Source organism: Cimex lectularius, unplaced genomic scaffold (genome assembly GCF_000648675.2).
Source record: "Cimex lectularius strain Harlan isolate CLEC.00 unplaced genomic scaffold, Clec_2.1 scaffold340, whole genome shotgun sequence".
Taxonomy (NCBI): Eukaryota; Metazoa; Arthropoda; class Insecta; order Hemiptera; family Cimicidae; genus Cimex; species Cimex lectularius.
In genome coordinates, this window is record NW_019392867.1 from 319,177 (window position 1) to 346,837 (window position 27,661).

General features: G+C 32.8%; 3 protein-coding genes across 6 annotated transcripts in view; 2 read left to right on the forward strand and 1 right to left on the reverse strand.

Annotated features, from left to right (window-relative positions):
- The first annotated feature begins 558 nt into the window (after nucleotides 1-558).
- On the forward strand, nucleotides 559-7,759 carry LOC106663691. The gene is made up of 22 exons (XM_014388734.2): nucleotides 559-703; nucleotides 1,298-1,399; nucleotides 1,834-1,905; nucleotides 1,973-2,023; nucleotides 2,205-2,303; nucleotides 2,438-2,536; nucleotides 2,674-2,769; nucleotides 2,877-2,975; nucleotides 3,106-3,204; nucleotides 3,389-3,448; nucleotides 3,927-4,019; nucleotides 4,159-4,233; nucleotides 4,351-4,440; nucleotides 4,564-4,665; nucleotides 5,922-6,011; nucleotides 6,070-6,135; nucleotides 6,207-6,284; nucleotides 6,358-6,495; nucleotides 6,642-6,689; nucleotides 6,753-6,815; nucleotides 7,368-7,527; nucleotides 7,584-7,759. The coding sequence occupies exons 1-22, from the start codon at nucleotides 686-688 to the stop codon at nucleotides 7,757-7,759; spliced, it is 1,974 nt and encodes a 657-aa protein (XP_014244220.1). The 5' UTR covers nucleotides 559-685.
- Nucleotides 7,760-8,974: 1,215 nt separating this feature from the next.
- LOC106661394 (WD repeat-containing protein 47) overlaps nucleotides 8,975-27,661 on the reverse strand; it is a 57,744-nt gene continuing 39,057 nt past the window's right edge. For all 3 annotated transcript variants that reach the window (XM_014384780.2, XM_014384797.2, XM_014384788.2), the window contains exons 2-6: nucleotides 11,309-11,487; nucleotides 11,059-11,228; nucleotides 10,066-10,373; nucleotides 9,726-9,948; nucleotides 8,975-9,604 (exon numbers count right to left, since the gene is read on the reverse strand). In XM_014384780.2, the coding sequence (XP_014240266.1) occupies nucleotides 9,459-9,604; nucleotides 9,726-9,948; nucleotides 10,066-10,373; nucleotides 11,059-11,228; nucleotides 11,309-11,487 (1,026 nt within the window). In that variant the 3' untranslated portion in view covers nucleotides 8,975-9,458. The remainder of the gene's footprint in view (nucleotides 9,605-9,725; nucleotides 9,949-10,065; nucleotides 10,374-11,058; nucleotides 11,229-11,308; nucleotides 11,488-27,661) is intronic.
- On the forward strand, nucleotides 19,104-20,306 carry LOC106661435. 2 transcript variants are annotated; one of them, XM_014384823.2, is made up of 2 exons: nucleotides 19,104-19,518; nucleotides 19,621-20,306. In XM_014384823.2, exons 1-2 carry the CDS (start codon nucleotides 19,333-19,335, stop codon nucleotides 20,293-20,295), a joined length of 861 nt encoding a protein of 286 aa, XP_014240309.1. In that variant the 5' UTR covers nucleotides 19,104-19,332; the 3' UTR covers nucleotides 20,296-20,306. The 2 variants fall into 2 exon arrangements, with proteins under 2 accessions (XP_014240309.1, XP_014240317.1); XM_014384831.2 differs by having other exon boundaries at nucleotides 19,125-19,518; nucleotides 19,592-20,306.

The window sequence follows — 27,661 nt, forward strand, 5'->3', positions numbered from 1 at the left end:
TGACACTTATGGAATTGAAATACTAACATAAAAGGCATAAAATTGTTTTCTTGTCAATACATTCTGCCTATTATAGCGGATTTTGTCTATCATTTTGCTATATCTAGTAGGCAGACTGTGCTATTTTGTCATTTAGTCATTTATTGTTTTGACATACAAACCAACACAGACCTCACCAAAATGCTTCACAATATGCCACATCCTTGATGCTAGGAAAGTTAAAACATTGAATTATGTTTAACTAGCCTATTTTTTAACTGGTTTGGTCTTCAGATATTTTAGACATTTTTGCCATAACCGGAGATCTAATAGTAGATGATCAAGCTACAGGTTCATCACTACCCTCATCTCACATTATCAGTAACTTTTTTTTTTTTTTAATGAATCCCATTGCTCTCAAATTGTTACAGTAAAGTAAAGCTGAACGGCAAAAAAGATCTCAAAACAAAATTTACAAAAAATTTATTCAAAACATCTGAGGCATGTGCTTGCTACAAGTAAAATTTCAAGTGGCTACATGTAAAAATAACTAATGACACGGCAACATTAACCGAAACTGTTCACATTTCCTTCTCATGATTGTTTTGGGGAGGCATGTTAAAGGAAATGGACATCACCTTCTGAACATGCTGATACAATAGCATGTATTACATGCAGGGAAACAGCTACAACTCAAATTACCACCATGGAAAGTAGCATCAAGGTAAAAAGCATCTTTCTCTCAGAATATCCCCAAAATAACAAAACTTACTCTCTTCAACGCGAATAACAATAATGAACACTTTAAAATTCATGTATATTAAATTTTTACATCATATGAAAAATGATTGGTTAATCAGACAATGTGACCATCAGAGATTCCACATATAAAAAGCAAATGAGTTCCAAATTCATAACTTTCTTCTAATTTTTTATATCCTACAATCAAAAACATCAAAATATTTATTATTACATTTTATAATAAACATATTTTTTAATTTTTAATTATTTAGATGCTTTGAAATTAATAAATATTTTGCATATAAAACAAGTTCCTGCTTTAATATCTCTACAAAGTCTGTGGAATAAATTAATTGTTGAAATTTTAATAAAAAATTATTATATTCAGTTGACTTAATAAAGACTAATATAAAAACGTAATGGAAAGACAGCTTTTCAATTTAGGAGTAAAATCAAACCAAAAAGAAGTTCATTATTTAATTTATTTAAATCATTATTGTATAATTACTACAGTTAGAATAAATTGCAATCGAGGGTAATTTAAAAAGCCTGTATTTGATTCATTTTTATATTTTAGCCAAAAACTAAGTTGGATCATGTTGATCAAGCATCTACCTGTGTTGTATACAAGGGCAAGGATACTGATATAAAAAAGCAAATCTACAATGGTACTCAACAGGTACAAAAACAAAAAATTCAGTCCATGATAATTGTAAAATTTCTGATTATTGATTTATATAAGCTTAAATCTGCACACAAATGTACATACATACGCACGAGTACCGACCTGATGAGACTATCACTAATCACCAGTAGGCTTCAAGAATCACCCTCTCTAGGGTTCTCACATTCATGCTAATAAATACATTCAGTCTCAATTTACACAACAAAACTAGGTGTCTAAAAAGTACTATAAATAGCAAAACTTTCCTATTTCCTCTAAAATCAGAACAGGGAACCCAGTGTTCAGGATTGACCTCTATCTCTCAAGGAACATCATGATTGTCAAATTACAAGCTATTTTAAATTGATTATTTTGTATAAATATTGTAATGCAATAAGCTATTAAATTTTTTTTTGTAAGCAACTTTTTTAAAAATTTAAATATTTTAGTTGCTAGATTTGGGTCCAAGCTCTACCAAAGCTGGTGTTGATGTAATCGAGCAATTCAGGAAGGATATTCAGGCATGAGGATTTTTTATTTTCTGTATTAATTCAGTCAATCTAACCATTGTAATATTTATTAAAACAGGATGATCATCTTACTGAGGTTTTTATAAGCAAAAACGACAAAATAAATAATGCAAGTACAACCAACAATGTTACTCTATTACATGAATTGTTACAATGACTTAGTTATTAAGTTAAAAGTATGCAATGGGTGGAGCTGTAGGAGTAGAAAAAAATTATAATTTTTAATAAATGTGTTTGATCGTATATTGAACTTAACATTCAGGGTTTTTGGTTTAATAAATATGTTTTAGTCGAAAACTAACTCATTTTGTGAAGATAGAGGCTCTAACAGCACTGATGACCAAAAGGCTGATGTTAGTTTGAAACGAATAACTAGTAAAGATAATCAGGTAATAAAAGGATAAAAATTCTGTCAGACAATTTCTACATCCACATTCATTATTTTATTTTAATCATTATAGTAAGAAAAAATATTTTAGTGTTTTATATCGGTAGTTCTTTTTGAGTTGACAAAATGTTTCAGTCGAAAACTGGCCTAGATCATGAAGACCAATGCTCTACCAGGACGGTTGACCAAAAGGCTGATAATTTAAAAGTTATTACCAGCAAGGATACTCAGGAGGTACAAAAATTGTTTGGTGGTTTGATTTTTCAATATCTTGTTTTATTTGTTTTGTTCTCCATTTTTACAATGGGAGAAAATTAATAAAATTTCAATAATACCAAAACTGTTTTCGTTTTTAAAATCAATTATTTCAGTCGAAAAGCTACTCAGATCGGGATGATCAAAGCTATGCCAGCACAAGTGATAAAAAGGCTCATCAATTAAATAGAACAACCAGCAAAGATAGACAGGTAAAGTAATTAAAATTAAGTAGTCATATTTTTTAATGATAATAACATTGTAAAATTAAGGTTTGAATTTGGGTTAGGGCACTTTTTTATTCAACAAAATGTTTCAGTCGGAAGCAGATTCAGATTGTGATGATCAAAGCTCAACCAGTGAAGGAGATAAAAAGGTTGATGATGATTTAATAAGGACAACCAGCAGGGTTACAAAGGTACAAATAAATAAAATAAGGCAATTTTTAAACCCAGCGTTAAACTGAGCCCAGATTTTCATTGCTAAATATATATTGTTCAATGAATGTATTAACATAAAATCAAATTTAGAACGACAAAATGTTTCAGTCGGAAGCTGACTCAGTTCATGATAATCAAAGCACTTCTAGTGGAGATGATAAAAAGGCTGATGATGATTTAAAAGGGACAATCAGAAAAAGTACTCAGGTATAAGATATGTTTTGTGTTTTTCATACGGTGGAAATCATTAAATGTTGCTATAAGACAATTTTTAAATTCAAGGTCAAAATAAAAACAATTGTCATTTTTATTAATTATTTTATTTTTGCTTGTTTATTATAATAATGAAGTTAGTACTGTTTTTAGTGCCTGTATTTATTTTTGTTTTTAGTCAGACACAGACTCATGCTCTACCAGTTCAGCTTTAATAGCAATTAGCAAGGATAGTCAGGTTAAAGATTTATGTTTTTTATATCTGTTGTACAGTATTAAGATTAGCTTTTTCAACTTAGCGCTTTATAATTTACAATTAAAATAAAACCACTTGAAAATTTGATTATTTTATATTAGTAATTCTAATAAAATAAATAATTTTGAGTTTTTATATCAAAACTTGTTTTGGATTCAATAATGCTTAAGTAAATTTAGAGAGGGAGAATTTCAAATTTGGACTTGCCAAAAACAATCAGGAGAAAGTCATAAATTGTTGCCTTTGTTATAATTATGATCTTGATCTTAGTCCTTACTGGAACTTTTTTTACCATAAAAAATTATTTGAATTTCCTTTGAAACTTGTACCAATTGATCAGAATATGAATATTTTTGCCTAGGATTGAGTAGTGGTTTGACTTTTTATTTATACTGTAATGTCATAGAACTGCTAATTGGTATATAAATGCCTGTTTTTGATTTTAAAAAAAATGTTTTAGTCATCTGACTCATCTCAGAATGATGAAAGCTCTTCCAGTATAGAAAATCAAAAGGCTGATGATGATTTAAAAGGGTCAACCATGGAAACTCAGGTATTGTTTGGTGTAATTAGTTTTTGCTTTATATAATATACTAGAAAAAGTGAGAATTAATGTATGATAGAGTTTTATTTTATTACTCGTGAACTATTCTTAATTCGATAAAAACAAATTTAAAAAATAAATGTTTTAGTCAAAAAGCAATGAGGCTCTTGATGTTCAACGTTCAGCTCGCATGGTGGACAAAAAGGCTGATGATTTAACAATGGTAAGCAAGGATAAGATGTTAACATTTTTTGTAAATGATATTACTACAATATTATGTAATATTTTTTTTATGTGTGGTAAATTTTTTTTTAAAAATTAGTCAACGTATTATTTTTAGGAAAACACTGATTTAAATCAAGATGTCCAAGGCTCAGCCGGTATAGTTGACAAAAACTCGGATTTGACAAAGCCAGCCAGCACTGTTAAGGTAAAATAATAAATTTTATTAATTTTTTTATGTACACTCACAATTTGGCAACAACCCTCCCTCCAAATGGAAAATAATGGATTAAATATTGTATTTATTTAAATTGGTGATTTTTTTTACTAGTTAAAGATAAAAACTGTCTCAGACTATAATGATCAAGCGTCTACCAGTATGTCTCAAAAAAAGGCTGATGATTTCATAAATTCCACCATTAAACATAGTCAGGTACAGAGATTATTTCATTGTTTTTGTATTTTTTATTATTATTATTATGTTGCACTTACAATAAGGTAAAGTTTAAAGAAAGAAAAGAAGGTATAAAAACAACAAAAGCATTATGGACATGGATCGTCTGATCCATCTGCCAGAGGTCATTGGTTAACAAATATATATGCATTTTAGAGAAGAAAGAGAGAGAAGAAAGTATATAGGGTATAAAAGAATATGTAAAAAATAAAATTAAAAATAAATAAGCAAAACAAGTATTAAAAATGAGGAGCTTAATAACAATGAAAGAATAAAACTTAAAAATAAAATTTCTGAATCAATTTGTATCTGTAGCTCTAATGCATACTGAATTAAGCACTGAGAATTTGAGCTATTCAAGAACTGCAATTGCTCACTTCTTGCAAGAGTAAAACAACCAAGATGTAAAGAGTTGAATGTCACCCAAAATCGAGCACTCTGCCGAAAAGAGAGACACACTCCCGACGTAATGAGAATTGCATAGGGAGCATATACCAAAGTTACCCCTATTCTACACAGCTGAATTTACACGCAAAACTTCACATCTCAGCTTAAAAGTCCATTTTAGTTCACGTAATGAAAGACTGTCAAAATTAGTCTTCTGGAAATCAAACATGGGAGAAGCTTCTAATTCCTTGTAAAGAGCCAAGAGAGTAGATGTTTGAACATTTAAGCAAACAGAAATGGACATAATTCTAGAAATCTGACAATCAATTGAATATTTCCAGTTAGAACAAGGAAATTTGGGTTATGATGACAACAAACACTCAACACTCACTTTCACTAACATTCGTACTCACTCAATCAATCACAGTTGTAGTCTGAAGAAAATGTAACATTAACATTAATCAAGATAAAATAATTAATTACACAATTAATAATATTTAAACAATTGTGGATTTATTTGTTTAATTCATTCGACGAATTTTTGACACATGCATTAATACATAGTCACTTTCACCAATAGTATTATTAATCCATTAGAGTTTGTGGTCCGATCGACCAAATAACTTTTTCAATTAATTAATCTTTATGTAAGGTATTGATTGAGATAAAAAAGTCAGTGTCACAAGCGGGATTCGAACCCATGACCTTCGGCTAAATACGCTGCTGCTCTAACGACTTGAGCTATCGTAACTTCGATCCAATCGGACACCAACTTCCCATCTCAACTAGTATTATTAATATTCAGCATTACAATATTTAATTAAATTGATTTATTAATTCTATTTTAGCAGCGTGCTGAAAAAGATGAAGTTTATGAAATAAATTTTGGCCTATGTCCTTATCCTTCACCCATGCTATCAGTGCCTATCAATTCCAGGGTATTATAATTTTTCATTTTGTCAATTAACGACTATTTTTAAAAATAAAACTTTTCAGGGATCCTTTAAAGGAGAGAAAAACGATTCAATATTTGCTCAGCCTGTTACACCTATAAATTATAATGTTAGGAATGTTTTATTTGAGTTAACTTGATCAGTTTTTATATTAATTTTTTAATAAATTTCCACTGTTAGAATGAAATACCTAACAATGTTGTAAATCAACAATCAAATTCTAAAAATGTTCCTAATAATATGTGTTCGATTGAGAAGGTAAAAACAATAGTAAAAGTTTGTTTTAAAATGTACCAATTGTAAATATTTGAATATAAAATGAAAAAATCAGGAACAAGAAAAACACAGTGATGGATTTCTGGAACGAATAAAAAAAAAGCGAGAGTTTATCAGGCATTCCTTATTTGATGAAAGTGACGACACCAAAGAAATGATGTTAAAAGTGAGCACAAGTAAAACCACAGGAAAGGTATTGATTGTAACTATTATAGTAAAAAGTTGTAATAGTAAATTTTTTAACAATGAAAAAATAGTTTTGATAGTAACAATTAGTATTTGTAAATCTAAAAGTATATTAATTTAATTTTTTAACAAAATGCCTTTATAAAACTGCAGAAAGATGGCATAGAAGTTATATATGGGCAAGACTCCACCAGAAATGAGGTCGGATAACTATATTTGATCTTTATTATAAATTAATATAAATTTATTATTGAACTGTTCCAGGCGTGCTGTGGAAATTGTGGTCAAACTCACAATAGCATACAGCCTTCACGAGAAATATTAAAGGTAGCAATATGTGTTGATTAGTGACCGTTAGTTGTTGATTATTCGGAAATCGTGAGATGCGGTGTGGTGTCACCAGACCGCATCTCACAATTTCCGAATAATTAAAGGTAGTATTACAAATTAACATTTTTGTGAGCTTTTAAGTCTAAACTTAATGAAAGCTTTTACTATCGAGTCAAGCTGTTGGAGATTCCCAAATTATAAAAGATAAGTGAAAAAAAATAAAAATAACCTAGGTATTCGGGAGCATGTTATAATTTAATAATAATATTAATTTTGTGTAATTAAGGATTCATCATTTTGGTCTGCCTATCCTCATTGGACCCAGACCCAACACTGAAAATGGTGAAATGTCAAACTGTGTCTGACAGGTAAACCCAGCGAGGATTGGCAGATTAAAATAAACAATAACAACATAAAATATTGTGGTTCAACTATAGTATGTTAATTAATTATGCTTTACTGGGGTTATTTATCTAATTTTGTATAAAATTAATGGGAATGATTAATGGGACAAAATAGATAATTACCCGTATTACAATCCTATTTCAGCGCATGATGCGAGATCATAACTTAAATTTCAAGATACCTCTTGTTTTCAACATGTTGGATCACACCGATTCACTCGGTGAAATCAATCCGGACACAAATTGTTGTACCTTCCCTGGGAAAAACGTTAAAGCTGAAGAACTTCTGGTCTACATGAAATTAAGTAAGTACAAAAAGGCTCTTCCACGGAAATTATAACAATGTAAATTCCATTTGCAGAAAGCGAGGTGTTGAAAGATTTAAGAAGCTCTTTTGATCATGCAGTAAGAAATAGTTTGAACAATTCGAGCCATCCAGGCACTCCAAATCAAGAACAAAACCAAAACATCTTATACATACAAAAAGAGCCTCAAAATTCAAAAAACACTAAAAGGGGGCAAGATAAAAATACATGATTTAAGGTGTTATATAATCAACATTTTTTCTTCTTTCAATAATAGAACAAATAGTAATTTTTAATGCAATATATGTATATATGAAATAGCAAATACCTATAAATACATTACTTTTATCCCTAATTGTGGAAACCAGAGGTTTGTTTTGAACAAATCAATTAATTTTATTAATGCATATTTTATTAATGTTCAATAAACAAAGATGATTAATATCATTTCTAAAACCCATATTATTGAATAATTTTTGTGATCATAAAGTGTCAGTTTTCTGCAATAGTTAGGAGTGAATTGAAACAAATGAAGACTTCTAACACAATTAATCATCCTGTAATAAAATGTAAAGTGATTTTTCTGTCAGCATAGAGGAAGTTTCATTAGATGCTCCTGCAATGAATGTTGGATGCTCCAATACGGAAAGTTGAGAGATTTTATTCGTACGAGCTCAATGGAGTTTAAAAAGTTCTATATCAAGAATTTCAGGGTTAATCCTGGCTATTTGGATAACCATAGATGTAGATTGCCTGAAAAAAAGCTTTAAAAAACTGAAAAGATCCAACTCATGTAATCAATGCTAATTGAAAGGATAATGAAACATAAGTTTATTAATTTAAGTTTATTTGGAGAATTTGAAGTTAAATTCACACAATAACATTGAAGAAATTTATTGGCATTGAAAATTGTTAAATAACATAAAATGAAATATTTTCACTTTATTAATTCTAATGATTATAAAATGTTATCAATGAATAACAGCATTTATTTTATAACGCAACAGTTTTACTTTTTAATTCAATTGTTTAGTGTGTAAAGTTATATTTCTTGTTAAATTCCAAAACCTGGATGATAAGGAAATTCGTTCTATAAATTTAAATAAAATTGTTTCTGTTAGTTAACAATCTAAAAGCTTTTTTCTTTAACAAAATAATCTGAAAAATGTATCATTTATTTAGTAGTGTTATAAATTGGTATAAATATAATCCACCAGAAATTAAATTATATTGCTCTTTATACAATAGTTGTATTTTCAACGAGATTCAAAAACATAAAAATAATAATAAAAAGTATTACATAACATGATATCAATTCTTTCGGAAATATTCAATTTTTGTGTACCAAAAACAACTGATTTATTTTTCAGTTCAATATCAATTTAAACGTCAATTTAAAAATTGACCTAAAATATTAAAATGCGATGAAAGATACAGGCACAATTTAGTTATTTAAAAAAAAAAAATATGTAGAAACATAAATAACAAAAACAATAAACATTGCAGAAAATGTTACCCCGACTAGTAAGAAAAAACAGATACATAAACTGTAAAGTTCAAATATATTACAAAAAGCATACTTTTTTAAAATTATGTATTAATTGTCTTTATATATATATTTACTATAAAATATACAGATTTTGGCAACATTTCAGAAGCTAAATTTTTTATATATATATTTTTTTTATATTTCAGTCGATCACTATATTTAATTACTGCACCAGTTTCTGGTGGCAAAAAAACATTTGTACCAACAAAATTTTCACACGCCACTTTTTGTTTGTTTGTCAAAAATCGGTACTGTAGTTACAGATTAAAATTGAACCACCTAAATTATACATTATATACATATTATAGTTAGTTATAATACAGTGTTAGGTGTCATTGAAAAACAACAATAATAATAAAACAACAAACAGGTCGATGCCCTGTTATAGTGGCGGAAGCGCCCAAAGAGTTGCTGTCTTGTCTGCGCTGGTGCTTAAGAATGAAAACTCGGTTGGATGCCACCTCCCAGATATTACTTTATCGGAGTGCTGAGCAACGACAACACTTGGCAAAGATGTGGTTAGATCACCTGCAAGAAAAAACAAAAAACAAATTAAATAAGAAATTAAATTAAAGCCATTATTTTCTATATTACACTAAATCTAATTTCAAAGATTGAAAATTAAATAAGTAACAATTTCCTGACATACCTTGAAGATCAGTGAGGACTAGCTTGTTGTCATAACCGGCTGTAAGCAGATAATAGGCACTGGGGGAGAACCTGATAGACCTGACATCTGAAGTATGCGGTTTGAAGCATTGGAGGCTCCTTCCTCCTCTTATGTCATACAGGACACATGCTGAATCTTCATGTCCAGAAACTAGAAGACGTCCTGATGGATCCACACAAACAGCTGCTACAGCATTTCCTTGCTAAACATACAGCACAACATTGAATGTTGATAATTATTTTCTAAATGTTAATTTGTTTAGTAAAAATAAAACAACATAAACAATTAGAATTAATAACAATTCAGTAATGATACTAACCCTGGATTGTGGTGAAGTGACAGGAGTAACAACATTGACACAGCCTCTTGTTCTTAAATCCCAAAATCGAACAGTCCTGTCTTGAGATCCACTTACAAACATGGCTCCGCCCCAGTTGTACAACGAAAGGACATGGCCAGCATGTCCGCTGAGTGCTTGGTATGCCTGTCCTGTGGCACAGTCCGTAACATAAATCTTGCAGTCTCCAGCTCCTCCGCTGATCAAAAGGGACGATTTGTTTGATGCGTCTTCTAAGAAGCAGACATCACGCACAGTGCCATCGTGCATCGTCAATTCAATTTCTTGACCTGAAACAATTACAAATGAGCAAAATATGTAACCAAAAACAAATTTAACTTAACATTAATGACATTTAATCAACTTTATCGCATTCACAATAAAATTTATTAATTATTTACTTAAAACAATAATAAAAATACAGATAGACATACACAATACATACATATAACAAACTTCAATCGAATGAACTTGCTATCCCTCCACTTGTATCAATTAAGTGAACCTAATTACCATCCCTAATCTTACTAAAATTAAACACTTTGTTACATATTTATAAACAATAATCTTTTTAGTAAATAAAGCTTAAAAATTATTTTAACTAGTTATTATACTATAAAAAAATCCCCAATAAATTTTCGGGGTTTCGGTATAACACAATTTCTACCAAATAACATAAAATACTTGCAAAATTGAGTAGTAACTTCAAAAAGTGATCAACTGTTTCTTTGTCCAGGAAGACATGCTGCTTTCGCTCTAAACACTGCATTTGAATATTAAACGTGATCTTAAATTTTTTTTACACGTATAAAATGAATGAAACATAAACATTAAATAGGGCTCATGATCCTATTGAAAGAATTTTATGTCATAAATATTATCTAATATAGAACCACTGAAACATTAGGTTATACTAATTAACATTAGGTTTGTAGGTGAGAGTATTACACGTAACTTAGATTGACAAATTTTTACCTTCCAAATTTGAAGTGTCTGAATTAAACCTCATCAATTTAACAGTTTTATCGTTGCTCCCCGTAGCCATGAGATCGCCAATTGGTGTCCAAGCCATACAGTAAATGGACCCTTTGTGGTGTCTGGTCCTTTTGAACAAAACTGTCGGTTGGTATGTCGTGTGATCCTCTCTGAAGAAAACCCAAAAGGAAAAAGTTCACACATTGTTCGCATATATTACAAAGATATAACTGATAAATAATCTTTTTACCTGAGGTCGGAAAGTTTTGGATAGGCACATATGCGTAGTGTTTTCGAGTTTGACCCGACAGCGTAGACGTTCCCGTGAGGGTGGAATTCCGCACATCTGACGGCTTGTACATCTTCGAGTGTGGTTACTGCAACAAATCTCGGCCTGTTGTCGTTCGGTTCCGGTTGTTGCCTTCCAGCCTGTAACAGAAAATCATTTATAGAGGAAATTGCCAAATAGTTAATTATTCTTGCATAAAGTCAAAGTGTTTCATGTAAATCATTATTCCAGGGATTTCTGGTTAAGGTTCAATGTAACTTTAATGAAGGTCTCTGGGCTCACATTAAAAACTATTAGCTATTATTTAAAAATAAAGTCAAGAAAGTTATGTGATATTCACAATTTTTTCAAGTTGAAAGGTATATAATTTGTGTATTATCGACACTTCTTACTGAAGGTGAGATTATTTTCAGACTTTTAAATATAATTCTTAAAAATTGTATATGTTTAAAACTTGCACTAAGGATATTATGAAAATTGAAAAATTAAATGCAAATTTGATATTTGTACAAAATGTTAACTTTTTGATTTGGTTCTTGAGAAACCAACATGTCGTTGTTCGTGTGAGAAATATTTTTCCCATCAATCTAAACCCACATTTTTATATGTTTGTCCTTGATTATAGCGAAAGATAGTTTATTAGGGAATACAAATAATTCTCTCAATTGAAAGCCCGACTGATAAATCACGGCATCTGTAACGGTGTTTTCCCAATGCTCATCTTCTGAAAGATAGTATTCTTTGCAACCTGCTTGATAAATGTCCTTTACTTTATCATTTATTGTGCACAACTTCATATCAAATTTAAACGGATTTTTATTTTTTTTAACAGTAAAAACTGTTGGGTGTAGGTTGGAGAGAATAGGTAAATCAAAACAAAAAACTATCAATATTTAGCTGCTTAGAAGTATGAAGTTAATTTTTTAACAACTTGAGGAAAATGCATGAAAATATAACTTGACAAAACTGTATCCAAAATGACATTTCAATTGTGTTTTACTCAATATTGCAAAATTTGATCAAGGGTGAAAGACCATTATGAAATGAATATAAGCTAAAGAGAAAAATGGTAGTCACAGGATTGTCTCCATAAGAATATGCCCTTTCAGGGTCAATAGATGGTCAATGTACAGTTCCCAACCATAAAATCTCAAAAATTGAGATGTCATGAGCATATCTAGCGATGTGTCACCATGACTACCACATATCACAATGATGTATGCAGTTTTAAACGTTATTGTGCGATTTCTTGTTGAGGTCTGCAAAAGGATGAAAAAACTGGGTCTTTCCGATTTCCTGTTCTGTCTCCCTTGCATCTTTGGTCTGTCATGAGCTAGAGAATTTTGTGTTCTTAACTAACAGCCATAGAACATAGAATTGCAAAGCATAACAATGGATTTTGGTATTCTAGGCATTCCTATTCATGGCATGTTAGAGGGTTGAAAACGATATATTGCAGGTAAAATAAACAAATAAACATATATTTCACATGCTTATCGTTTTGTGATATTTAATTGTAAACATAATTACAGGCCTGCTTGGCATAGGTTTTTAATTTATGAGTGACTTAATTAAATGGTTTGAATGGACAATTGAATGGCTATTCGCACGATTTCAGGGTAATGAGACGACTGGGATGAAAATCTTATGTAGATCACGTCAGTCCAGCTTTCGCCCCTCTATCGAGAAAGTACGGAGTATGAAATAAATTTGGCTAATGTAGAGTTCCGTTTCTTCCGGATCTCGCCCACGGGTGTCCGTTAATATTATATTATTTTTTCAAGTTATAGCGGCATATATTCCACAAATACTGGACAGTATCCAATTTTTCGACGATGAATTGCTCCCCTTATGCTATCGTTTAAGCCTGACTGAATCCAATTTTGAGCGATTTCCGGCCACCATTAAAAAAATGTAATAAATACAATTTATATAACAATAATAAATAGAAAACGTTTTTAAGCCTTGACCCTCCTCCCAACGGTGTTACGGTATTCTCTATCGTATCCCTGTGATGTTCCAACTGTACAAGCTCTTTAGGAAAACTGGTCCGTGAGAAATCGGACTTTCCCTAGAAGGAACCTCTTTGGGGCGATGAACACTCGTACAAAAATAATTTTTATCGCGGGACATAGAAAAATTGGAGAAAAAACAGCGAGTTTGAGACCGATTTGGAGATCAGAAAGTTCGTAAGGCGGCGAAAAGAAATTATTTACATCCGGCCTCCTATTTGTACACAAGTAGAAACTCGCCCAGGCAATTCGAGAATTGCAAACAATTCTCGGCGATTCGATACCGCCGACAATTGGACGAGACAGAAGGGAGATCATTTGGAGATTTCGAGAATAGGATGAAGGACAGTGAAAGTGGAAAGTACGGTAATTGGCGAGCTGAAGAAACCAGATCGGAATAAAAGACGAAGAGTGAAAAAAAGAAGGTAAGCGTCAAGGATCAGATCCAGTGCTACACGCTACTAGAAAAGACTTACTTTTCTAATAAAAAGTCTCTAATTTCTCTAAACAGGATACTTAACGTCGTGTTTTCCTTTAAGTTCACGAGTTTCTCAACTAAATTGCTAAAACTAGCTGTGAATAATAAATTCCATTGCAACGTAAAATAAAATTAAGCAGTGCATGTAATCTACAATATGATTTTCAACCTCTGATATAGCAAATGACTTATTACTGATAACCTTTTTCTTACGATCGTAATTGAATTTTTTTTAAGAGGGTTTGCAACAGCAGAGGTCATATAAACACTTCAGGATGCCCGATGTTTTTGATAATAAAAACCCATTTGTAGGTGGATTCGAACCCGGGACCTTTACCTTACAATGATGAGTGCCGTGTCAACGCCTAAACCGTTGCGGTCACCGACGCCCCCTGTTGAAATATTGTTAAATTATATAAAATTATAGACCATATTGATAGTTTTCTTTGAAATATGGACTAAACATTGTACAATAGAGTAAATATAGCAAATTGTAATTATAATTAAAATAAGAATATCCCTCGTTACGTAAAGTGATTAACTTGTAAATCATCTCTTTTTAACTGATACACCAGATTATAAAAAAATTACTACAACTACATATAAAGGAAGCCCAGGTTTAAATACAATATTATTCAATACAAAGATTTTTTTTACAGTCAAGGCTAAAAACTTTAAGTACCACAGATAAAATTACATTAAACATAATATGTTGAATATTTAAAATTTTACAAATGATTTAAATTGAAACCTTTGAGTTTTTTCATATTTAGTTTTATTTTCCCCTACAACTAAGGCCTAAAGTACAAGTTGCAGGCCTCTTTTTACAAATGTTTAATTAAAATAACACAAGTTATCCATGATTATTGTGAATGCCATGGTGAGGAGACAAGGATGTCTGTCGTGGCAAGTCCATGAGTAGATTCAAGTTTTTACAGAAACACATTGGTCGAACAGGCGGGGCAATTTGGCATTCCAAGAGAAGAAGTTTCACTTGTAAAACATGTAAAACCGCCGTTTTCAGGCTCTGTTTAGCAGGATCAGATTCAATTTCGGTCTGACGACGGGCATCCAGCACTGATACTTTCATCCATCATCTTCTCCTCAACTTTCACTCGTAGCTCCCGTATAAATCCGCGAACGGTCAGTTTTACCGGGTGGTGAAAAGCAATTTTCGACTCGTTCGTGATTTAGCATAAAGCACGAGCGATGTGGACAATATTGGTTGTACTTAAAACGGACCAACTAGCTACGAGCTTCGTCGGATATCAACTCTAAATGGAAATTTCCGCCTAGTCAAATTAAAACAAACTTACTATTCATTACTATTTACATACAAAAAAGGCATTAAGTTTCATGTAATTATGTTTCGTAAAATGTAATTCTCGCTAGTCGGAATAGGGCATTCTCGAACAGGCCCAATTTTAATAAGGACCAATTTAAATTATTCGAACCTTTCAAACATTCTCCTACTGACTCACACGGAAAGTAAACCTCCAAATTATTGTTTAAAGGACAGACTTTTTTTCTGACAGAAAGGTTGATTACATGTAAAACAGGAATGCCCGAAGGCACTTTCAAAAACTTTTGAAGCGGTTGGATAACACGTATCCTTCTCTTTTTCACTCTCTCCACCACGGGTAAATTCACACCTTTGGACATAAACGCGTGCACGATCTAAAAGTCCGAGATAATCCAATTTTTCGTTTTCGTTTTTATCCAAAAGGTTGAAAAACCCCAAGTTTTCCGTGGTTGAAATATTTTATTCATTTTGTCTATTATATGGCGATCCGGGGGATTACGGCCCATCATCAGTACATAAAAAAGGAAAACCTCATGGTACAATTGCCATCCGAAGATACACACATAAGTAATTAACAAAAAATAAATATACATGGACTATGCCATTTTGAGGGAGACATCTTCAAAATGGTTTAAAAACTGTAATAATGTATGTATATAACTGTAATATATTCTAAGTCATATTATATAATATTTATGCTTGAAATCTTTCTTACGATGTTTCTACGTTAACAAAATCCAGTCTAAAAATTTAATAAGAATAGAGTGACAGTAAATATTTAAGGATTGAAATGAAAAAAGGTCCCATTTTAGCAATGACATTAATGATTATTTGGAGATCATGAGATGCGGTCTGGTGTGACGTAGGTTTTTAGAAAAACATTTTCTTTATCGTGCCAACGTTTCGATCTTTACTGAGATCATCTTCAGGGCCTGGGGTTTATAAACGATGTTTAAATTTTACAAATACATACAGGATGTGGAAAAAAATGAATTTATACAATGCTAGAAATTTTAGATTCAATCAAGAATGACACATTTACCAGAAAACAAATTGTAAAATTTAAACAATGTATGGTGATTAATGACCGTTAGTCGATGATTAATTGAAAATCTTGAGATGCAAAAAAAAAAAATTGCGTTGTATAAATTCACTTTTTCCACATCCTATATGTATTTGTTAAATTTAAACAATGTTTGTAAATCCCAGGCCCTGAAGATGATCTCAATACAGATCGAAACGTTGGCACGATAAAGAAAATGTTTTTTTGAAACCTACGTAACATCAGACCGCATTTCACGATTTTCGCATAATCAATTTAAACAATGTTTATAAATCCCAGGCCCTGAAGATGATCTCAATAAAGATCGAAACGTTGGCACGATAAAGAAAATGTTTTTCTAAAACCTACGCCACACCAGACCGCATCTCACAATCTCCAAATAATCATTCGCTAACGGTCACTAAACACCACACAAATGACATTAATTTTTATGTTTGTACTTTCTGAACTAGTGAAATTTTTTTATTTAACAGCACATTAATTGGCCTGTACACTGTTTTTGGACTTGGAAATTTATGTTTATTCTGCAATAATCCTAACAAATTTATACAACCCTCTAGGAGTGAAAAGAATTTTGAGACTATTTCCTTGTGGAATAATAACCGCCTACATAGGAGCCGTTTTGTAACTATTTAGTTTATCCACAGGGGTCAGCAGGGTTTTTTTGCCTTTTCACAGCAGCGCTAATGGTAGTGACCTACTCCAGTTGGATGTATAACAGAATCATTGGTATTATACGAGAAGAAAGGTAAAAGCTAAACGGAATGGAGGTCTAATCATTTTAGACAACCGTACAGTGAAAAGCAACTATTGTCTCAACACACACATACACACGCCGACCCGGACATGTGCATAATTCTAATTATAAACAATCGACTCGTCCGGTACACAATGCTCCTTTTTTCCCTCCTTCAACGTAATTACACCCATTTTTTTTTCCACAAATTAGAATTCCCGCGCTACAGACTCTTTACCCATTTAATGGACATGGCCATTATTCGCATAATCAGAAATGGAAAACGGTCGAAAGAGGCCTGTCTTGATTTTTTTTTTATAGAGAGAAAATAGTTTTATTAATGATAAAGTTACGTAAGTCGTTATATGAATACTGTCATGTTTATTACATTCGGAAAAACAGTCGGGAGGAAGGGTATTGTGACGAACGGTTCCACTGGAGTGGCTATGTCGGTCTATTCAAATGAGCATGCACCTTTTCAAGTTTGTTGTTTTTATTTCTGTTTCTGTTTGATCTTCTAATTAGAATTGTCTCGCAGGTACAGTTAGTTGTTACATGTGACAAAATTCGTTAAAAAATGAAAAAGTTCCCGTTAAAAATTTTTTAAAACACAAAATAGTACTAATTGATGATTGGGATCAATGTGGTCCAAAATTAAATAGTCGTATCTTTTTTTACCAAGCTTTCGGCCTTTCATTAAGCCTTCCTCAGGGCTGGATACTTAGTTATAAATAAAAATAAAAATAACAGGAAGATTGTAACATCCTTTACAAAAATGCATCTAGTCACCGTTACGATTTAATGTAAATAGTATTTATTAATTAGATTATTTATTTAGTGTTATTTATTTGTTAACAAATAACATTTAACCTGTAAAAACTTAATATTGTATAAAGTAATAACCTAAGAACAATCGTCGTTTCAACCAAAACCTTACATAACGAGATTAATTAATTGAAAGAAATAATTTGGTCAATCGGACCACTAAATATAATGGATTTAATAAGAAAAACGAAGTATATCTTCACTAAAGCTCTCCTTGGACATTTCATTTATCGCTGAGAATCGAATCCTGATTTCACGACATTTGAAAAATGGCAAAAAGGAGGAAAACCTTACAAAAAAGATTAATAAATTCTAAAAACAAAAAATGACCTAAGTACTTGAACGAGTCGCTTTTATTTATGTTTTTATTTATATTTTTAATTAAGTATCCAGGAAGGCTTAATAAAAAGTGTATGGTGATTAGTGACCGTTAGTCGAAGATTATTAAAAAATCGTGAGATGCGGTCTGGTGTGATGTAGGTTTCAGAAAAACATTTTCTTTATCGTATGAACGTTTCGATCTTTATTGAGATCATCTTCAGGGCTCAAAGTGTTTGTTTTCTGTGAAATTGTGCCATTCTTGCGTGTCGTGTTGAGAATGACCACTGTCGCAGAATACAGGAAATCACACAATATAACGTTATATACACATTGGATCGAAGTCACGATAGCTTACGTGGTTAGAGCAGCGACTTATTTAGCCGAAAGTCGTGGGTTCGAATCTCGCTCGTGACACTAACTTTTTCATTTCAACCAATGCCTTACATAAATATTAATTAATTGAAAGAAGTTATTTGGTCAATCGGACAACGAAATGTAATGGATTTATAAGTAAAACGAAGTATATCTTCACTAAAGCTCGCTCTCCTTGGACATTTCATTTTCGTTGAGAATCGAATCCTGATTTCACGACATTTGAAAAATGGCACAAAGGAGGAAAGTTCGAAAGGTGGGTGAGATGGGAAGTTGGTGTCCGAGCGGATCAAAGTCACGATAGCTCAAGTGGTTCGAGCAGCGGCGTATTGAGCCGAAGGTCGTGAGTTCGAATCCCGCCCGTGACACTAACTTTTTCATTTCAACCAATGCCAATAAAATTAATTAATTGAAAGAAGTTATTTGGTCAATCGGACCACGAAATATAACGGGCTATATAAACAATACCACACAATAGTTTCGTTGAAAATAACAGATAAATAACAGTCTTAAATATTAACAAATTATTACCTATTATAAAAGTGTACTTAGTAAAACCTTTTTAAGAAAAAAGTTTAATGCTGCCATGCCAAACACATGTCGAAATATTTTCTATCATATTTTAACTGTTAAAAGAAAGCGAATGAAATGAAAAGTTTCACATTTGTTTCTACACTACGAAATTTCATTACATTATACATTGAAAAGAGTTTCAATTGTCAAACATTAAAAACTATTATTATATTTGCATATTTTGTCATGTAGCATTGAAAAATACATATTGGATGAATGTCCACATGTTATCCGAAGACTTAAATTTATAAGTTATTTTCAAAAAATTTAATGTCAGTTTGAAATATATATTAAATATCAAAATGTTGAGGTTGAAAACACTGACGAATACAATCCAAATAAATGAAAAATTAAATACTTTGAATCCCACAGATTTATCACTAGAAATACTTTATTTAATGGGGGGTAAACCGATCCAGAATATAGTCCGCATGGGACTTCAGAACGCGTTGAAACGAGCAATGGCGTTGATGAGACACCATCAATGGGTAAGCCAATTCTTGTACGTAGACTTAAAAACACTTTTCATATTGCTCATGACGGATTCAAATGATAACTTAGATGGGAAAATAAGCAACGTGTTGTTTAAGTTGAAGCCGATCCTCAATTTGCTGGAGACGATGTTCGCCAGGAATCTCAGACCGATGCCAGTGATGTTTGAGAATATGTTGAAGACGATCAGAGAAAAATATCCCGACAGGCCTTTCTATGCCACGTACGAGAGAAGGATGGCTTCAGGGTCCATAGTGGTCTGGCAGACGAGGAAGACCGCCCCGATACAGAGCGTGAGGGACGACGATGTCAAGATAATTTATCCGGCCTATAAGGACGTCAATCTTGAGGTCAAGTTAGACGAGGCCAGGAGGTTCGTCAATAAAGTCAAGTTCACGATAAAACTAGTCGAAGAATCATCTTTGTCAGAAGAAGACAAGTCTATGTTCAGTTCTCTTCTCAAATCCATCCTAAAAATGATGTCACAGAACGCGGCTTGGGTGATGAACTGCTCGTTGAAAATAGAGGAACAGGTTAGCAGTCTCAAAACTATGCTAAACATGAAAAGAGTCAACAAAAAGGATTTGGCCAAAATAAATGAGCAGCTGACTAAAGCAGTACGAAAGTTTAATGAAAAGTACATCTGTTGGAGAAAAGCAGAACAGAACTTCTGGTATAGGGTCGAACCATTCCTCGGCCTTCTGGCCACTCAGGTTTCGCAGTCGCTAATATTACAAAAAAAGCATTTAATGTACATGAATAAATGTAAATAAACATTTCCAAATACTTTCGCTTATTATTTATTGCTGCTTTCGAGCAATAACCACACCATCGCTCTGCGAGATGAGGAACCTTTCGGTCATTGCACGTCATTATAGACTGCCTGTGCTGTTTTAATGCGTTTTCGGCTTCCGCCATTATCAGTCAAAAACAGCTAAGATAAGCAAACGAAAGTGATCAGAAGCGACATGGCTACAAAACTTTAAACACTAGATTCACTAATTTCGTGGTCCACTTGACTTCCAAGTATACTTCACTAAAGCTCTCCGTGGCCATTTCATTTGTCGTCGAGAATTCAATCCGATTACACGACATTTGAAAAATGGCAAAAAGGAGGGAAAATGCAAAAGGTGGGGTTGAGATGGGAAGTTAGTGTCCGAGTGGATCGAGGTCACGATAGCACAAGTGGTAGAGCAGCGGCGTATCTAGCCGAAGATCGTGGGTTCGAATCCCGCTCGTGCCATTGAATTTTTTATCTCAACTAAAAACCTTAATTAATTGTAATTTAAACACTAGTTTTCAACTTTTATCAATATGATTTAACTGTTATTACACCTATTACCTGCACCCCTTAGTTTATAAAAGACTGCAAAAAGTATAGGAAAAGAATGAATGAGGAAAAATGCATGTGTAAGTTTACATTGAAAAAAGTCTTGCTTTCCAGTGTACAAAATCCAGAAGTTACCAACTTCCATTCAAGTCAGATAGTTAGGACTATACTTAGAAAGCAGACTGACGTGAAGCTACCACACAAGACGTAAGAGACAATAATTTAACAGAAGACTGGGACAACTACGAAGACTTCTAGGACTGACTGACCATCATAACACAACTAATCTTATACAACACTTTAAGACGGACTGGAACTCAGGGGTTCTGCCAAGTCATCCAACATCCAGCGCATCCAATCCTTCTCATCAAAAGTCCTCATTCAAATATTGTCAAAGCTGCTTACTACGTCCTTATTAAGTCCATTCCTTTTCTCAAATAACTGATCTGATCCCGCTTCATGTGCGAAAGTTCAACACCAAGCTCTATGGCCTGCATCTGAACATTACAAACAAGCAGCAGTTAAAAATTTGGTTCATCGTTTTTTAGAAAATCTGGCACGTAATGACTAAACTTTATAACTAAATTGTGCGAAAAATGAATAATAAGAATAAAATAACTAGTTATAGGACAATTATTTTTGATAATAAAAGATTTTCTTTATTCCCTGGTCGATTTGATAGTATGGAAAATGTATTCTAAAACCAAAACTCCAAGCAAATATTGGTTGTCTGAAGATGTTGAAGTTAAAAACGTAATTCCATTCAATTATTTAATTACTTGTTTTTTCAAACCAACACATGTTTAAACAAAACTCTGCACTCATTTACAAGGGATTTTCTCTAAAAGATCTTCAGATTCAGTCACTTGAGAACTTTCCCACTGCTTTATATAACGATTTTTGAAAGGCTGGAAACCACTTTTCTTTTGAATAAAATAAATAGATTATATTGATAAATAAATGATTAACGGTTTGCTCATATTATTTCAGTGGGAGAAGAGAATTTTCAAATCTTCGCCTAACTTTCATATCAACGGAAAATTCGATTTCCCCCCTCTCGGGGGTATTGAACACACGCACACGCGCACGCACGGACATACATATACATACATACATACATACACACCATATACATTGTAACGAAGTGCTTATATTGTAAACAAAAAATTAAACCAAGGAAATCCAGCACACTCTCTCTTTTACAGACAATTACTGAGCGTTCGACTCGGTTGATTATAAATTATAAAGGAGAAAAATTAAAGTTTTTCTTGTTTCTCAGAGACAGAAGGAGGGTTAACTTTCTCCTCTTAACTACTAAATTAATACATTTCATTAAACTAGATGAGTTATGCAATGAGTAGCTCGTCGCAATCCTCTCATTTCTCTTCACAGCTTTTGACTTCTTGAATTAGGCTTCGAGTACTTGAAGCATTAACTAATTTCAAAAGGTGAAACAACTGGCGGAATTCGTAAAATTAAATTGTGCCTAACATTTTTAGTTCTGGTTATTTCAATTTCTTTCAGTCAGATTTGATAATAAACCATAGAAAAATAAACTATAAACCATAATATTTTTAAATTAAATTATTATTTTTAATTACAATTAATTAAGGTTTTTAGTTGAGATGAAAAAAGTTAATGGCACGAGGGGGATTCGAACCCACGATCCTCGGCTAGATACGCCACTGCTCTACCACTTGAGCTATCGTGACCTCGATCCACTCGGACATCAACCCCACCTTATGAGTTTTCCCTCCTTTTTGCCATTTTTTCATCTCAACTAAAAACCTTAATTAATTGTAATGATTTAATTGGTCAAGCGGACCACGAAATTAGTGAATTTATTTTTTTAATATTAAAACAGGAAGATTGATTAGATCTGTCTTTATTTTATGTAAACAGAGGTTTGAAAATATTCAAGTTATATGTCGCCGAAATTTTTTGGGTCGTCCAACTGTTAATCCTTGGCTTGTAAGACGCATTTTGGCATTTGGCATCTTCACTGGTTGGTCTGCGCGCATTCACGTGCGACTACTCCATAGCCACCGAAAGAGCAAATTCAAAGTCGACGCACCACTTCTCATTTTACAGAATCAGAACTGACCGAATACCACACTGTCTAAAACAGCAGAAAACGACCAAACTACATGTTCATCACCTGACAGACTTAAGAATCTTAAAAGTTAATGGAGTGATGCCATGTCTGTCCTGCTGATTTGTCTCGAGACGACGTTTCATTATATGCAGACAACTTCTAATTTTGATCTTGTGTACTTGTTTGGCTTGAGTATTAGCCGTCTACATCCAACATCCACTACACGGCCTAAAGGAGGATTCAAATTTTATCGCGGAAAAACAGTATTTTTGAGCATAATAGCACCGATTGCACGAAATTTTTTTAATAACTGAACTGCACACATTTTTTTAATATTTTATTTATTTATTTGTTCACGAGGGTATTTTAACTACGGGATTATATGAAACCTCGGGGTGCCAGTGTTTTTAACGAAAAAAGGCTCATTTGTAAGTACGTCTAATTCGAATTCAGGGCTGCTGGATTCGAACGTGGGACCATTAATTATTCATGGTAGCATTGAAAACCTGCCCTACTATTTCAGTAGAAGTTGGATAGTCGGAACAAAATGATAAAAAACGACCAAGCTACAGACTGGACTGGGTTGGTCAAGGAAAGTCAATGAGAACATGTTGATAATTGAACAATACCGGAACGGAGGATTATTGTTAAATTTATGGCGGTTTATTTTTAATAGAAAGAATGTAAAAACAGCTTTTGTCATTTTGGAAAAACAGGTGTACAGTTGACCCCTGGGAAACAGGTCCGGGATACAAGTCAGGGCGCGGAAAACCTCGAAATGGTCTTGTTTATTATATCCGGCAAACGTATTCGTGCTCCATTTTCGAAAGAGACAAGATAAAAAGCGTACGAGTCTCCGGGGTGCTCCATTTTCGCAGCTGTAAACCAGTCGTCCTAGAGGTTCGGGAACCGCCAGAGTAAATAAAACGGGATCTGGAATTTTATGCCAAATGGATCAATTGCCTCTGACCAGAATCCGTGCTGAAAATCTTGCCTTGAGGGACATAAGAGTGAGAGATCTCAAACATTTGTAAGTAAAGGAGGGAGCAAATTTAGAAGTTCTGAAGAAATACTTCTGACAGAAAAAACCAAAGAGAGGTCAAGAGGCGATCACTAAGTAATTTCAAAATTCATGACTAAAATGATCTATTTTTATAACGTAATAAAATATCTATCTAAAATATCATGCAAAAACTAAATCACTACAGGACATTTATAATAAACGTGCCTGTAATATATTTGAAAACTAATAAATAAAACTTTATTATAATCCTTGTTTTTACATATTTATAGCCAGAATGGTCCATTTATTTTAAAAAATCACACCAAGTAAACAATTATGTTTATAATATATAAGCATTTCTGAATTTTAACAACGTCAACATGCCCTGAGAGATTTAATTATGTAATAAATGTTTGTAACTGCTTTACGTAACAATTATATAAGATGTCGTACTCAAATTAAAAATATATTAGGTGACAATTTGTACGCCGGTGTTAAAAAAAAAATTAAAAAAAAAAATTCACCGCCTAGGAAATAAAATTAGTTAATGACACGGCATTACCAAGGGAAAGCAGAATGCTTTCAATTTTGTTCCTAGAGGCAAGAAACAACGAAGTTGTTTACAGTAGGAAGTAAATTGAACTTTAATTGAACGAAAGCAGTTATCCAATTTCTTTGTGTAGGAAATGATGTACAGCGACTAAGCCCCCCTGAGGCACCTTTCACTCTCACGTCTCGATTCTTTCATTTATTGTATTATTTGTGTCGACGATTAACTGAAACTTCCGCTAGAAAATGTCTCAAAATTGTCTTTTTTAAGGCTTACTAGTTAAAGCGTATAAATATGACTATTAAGGACTGACTAAAATAGCATAAACGACGAAAGAAAAAATGGTTACATAAAAGTGAAACCGTCTGCTACGTCAAAAAAAGGAATTTAACAAAAATAATATAAATTGTACAGTTTTGTCTATATAAAAAAGAGGTCGTCGGAGAATAAGATTTTCAACTAAGAGAGAGCTTAAAATTCACTACAGAAATAATATAGAGCCCATTCTTGCATGACTGTATTCACCTTATCTTATCTATGCAAAAATCTCTATTCTGCATAATTATATGATCATTGACATCGTATTTTTAGGTGCCTTCTTTTGCAACAAATCGAACCGATTTACACCAGACTTGTCCGTTTTCTGAGTTACTTGCATAACCTGGTCGCATGATTGTTGTTCTGTCAATTGCACACATTGAGACACATTTTCTTCAGCTCGAATGTTGGAAACATATAATTTGAAGAAGCGAGGCCGGTCGGTGTCAATATTCTGAAGACGTTTAGTTTCGAGTTCGAACTGGTCCGACGAGAAACCAGACCCTTTTCATTGTCATCCTGCGAGGATGGCATTCTTGCGGTTGACCAAAGCGCGCTGTTATACTCGAAAAGTTGAATTGAATAGATTTGCTCGGTTTTATCGTCAAGTAATAAAGAGAACAAGAAACCCAAACTCAAATCGTCCAAATTTCATTTAAAAAAATTAAATAAAAAAAACCTTCATTTGACTTTCTTTTCACTCATTAATATAAATGGATAAAATTTTACATGCGTAAACTTAATGTAAAAAATAATAAATATGTATATAATTAAATTAAGTAGATTAAGTATAATTTAAAAAAACAAAATTTAATAGCTTAATGTAGTGGCTTGAATTATTTACAAGCTCTATTGTATTAATACCTTATTTGATTAAATTAATTAGAATAGGATATAAATATGTTGATCTGGCACAATTAAAATTAATAAATAAATTAGAAAAAATGTTGGCACTGAGTTGAATGTAAATTAACTTTCTTTACTACAACCCTTAAATTTCAAAGTATTTAAGCTTTGTCACTTTCACATTTTTAAATTTCTTTTGTTCTTATCCTTATTTTTCATAAGCATAAATAATTCATGTATAAGTAATCTAATTTCCTCTCTAATTTGGATGTACAATACAACTATGCGATTTCCATTTAGGTTTTATTCTTGGTAAACAAGAATGATGATTCTTCTATAAAGGGTAACCCATGGGCCAATTTCCTTTGATTTAGGATATTTAGTTCCATGTGTGACAACCAATAAACCAAGAGGAGAGGCGGAAGCCCCCGATTTCATAAAACTAAAAAAACTTAAAAAAAGACGGGATTTTGTTCTTGAAGAAAAACCTACTGCATATTTAATTCACACTAATACATATATTCGACTAATACATAAGTTGACTAAACTGGAAAATCTTTTAACAATTGACCAGTGGTGTAACGAAAGGAGAGGCTTGATTGACGTTTTAAAGAAGCGGACCTCCCTGGCTATTTAATTATTCATTTAAGTAATCAGAACGGACTTGAGGCTTCACAGTTTTGGTGGAATTGTCGCATGGTGATCCAATTAGAATTCCCGCAATCGGACAAACTATCACTGCTGAGGCGTTCTGTCAACAATCAGAGCGAGTAAATTTGGAACCAATTAAAAGGGACACCATCAGTGAGTAAGAAAGGTGGAATGGTGCAGCATGACAGCCCGCGTTCAGCCGGAGCAATCAGTTTGCTATGGGACATCTACCTCTCACCAGACCTAGGCCCATCTTGGTATTAATTATTCAGTTTCGGTACACAATTTCACGTACAGTAAATTTTATAATTGTGTCTAAGTACCGATTACTAATATACGATTTGTAAATATCATCCAAGGAGCTATATTTTGAATAAATTTCATGAACATTGTTGAAAAATGGCATTAACGTTAAGTTTAACTTCATTAGTTTTAACAGTTACTCCCTCTCATACGCCAATTATCGTATATAATTTGTGAAGATTATGCGATACATCCTTCATGAAAGTAACAACAATCACTTTAATTGTTAATTAATGCTTGAATAATAAAAAATATTAAAAGGAGAAAGTAATAGATCGTATAAAAACTTTTTCTAAAGATATTGGTTTTTTCTTGCAAGATAGAAACGGTAACTTGGTCAGTGGTATCTGCTGGAACCGGATAGGTCCGACCGGTCTGAATCGCGGTGACACGTACCGTTTCTCGAACCCTCTCTTCCACACCTGCTCGATCTGTGAAAGTGGAGGCCGAGGAAAGTACTGGAAAAGGTCAAACATTGGCTCGGCCTGCACATTCGGGGATGTCCTTTTCGTACGTTTATTTTACAGGCGTAGGATAGATCTGGTGTGGAGAGCAGTCGGGGATTTATCAGCGGTTGGGCTACTTAAGCCTTTTTCTTATTCATGAAGTGTATATCCTTTCTCTTTAGACGTTTTGCGAATTAATTAAGCCCAGTTGGTTTATAACACACATTAACAATAAATGCATTTAACGTTAACACGTTTTTTTAAAATCCCATCAATATCCAGAAAAATTAATTAAGGTTTTTAGTTGAGATGAAAAAAAGTCAATGGCACGAGCGGGATTCGAACCCACGATCTTCGACTTGATACGCCGCTGCTCTACCACTTGAGCTATCGTGACCTCGATCCACTCGGACACCAACTTCACATCTCAACCGCACCTTTTGAATTTTCCCTCCTTTTTGCCATTTTTCAAATGTCGTGTAATCGGATTGGATTCTCGACGACAAATGAAATGGCCACGGAGAGCTTTAGTGAAGTATACTTCATTTTTAATCATTAAATTCACTAATTTCGTGGTCCGCTTGTAATATATTAATT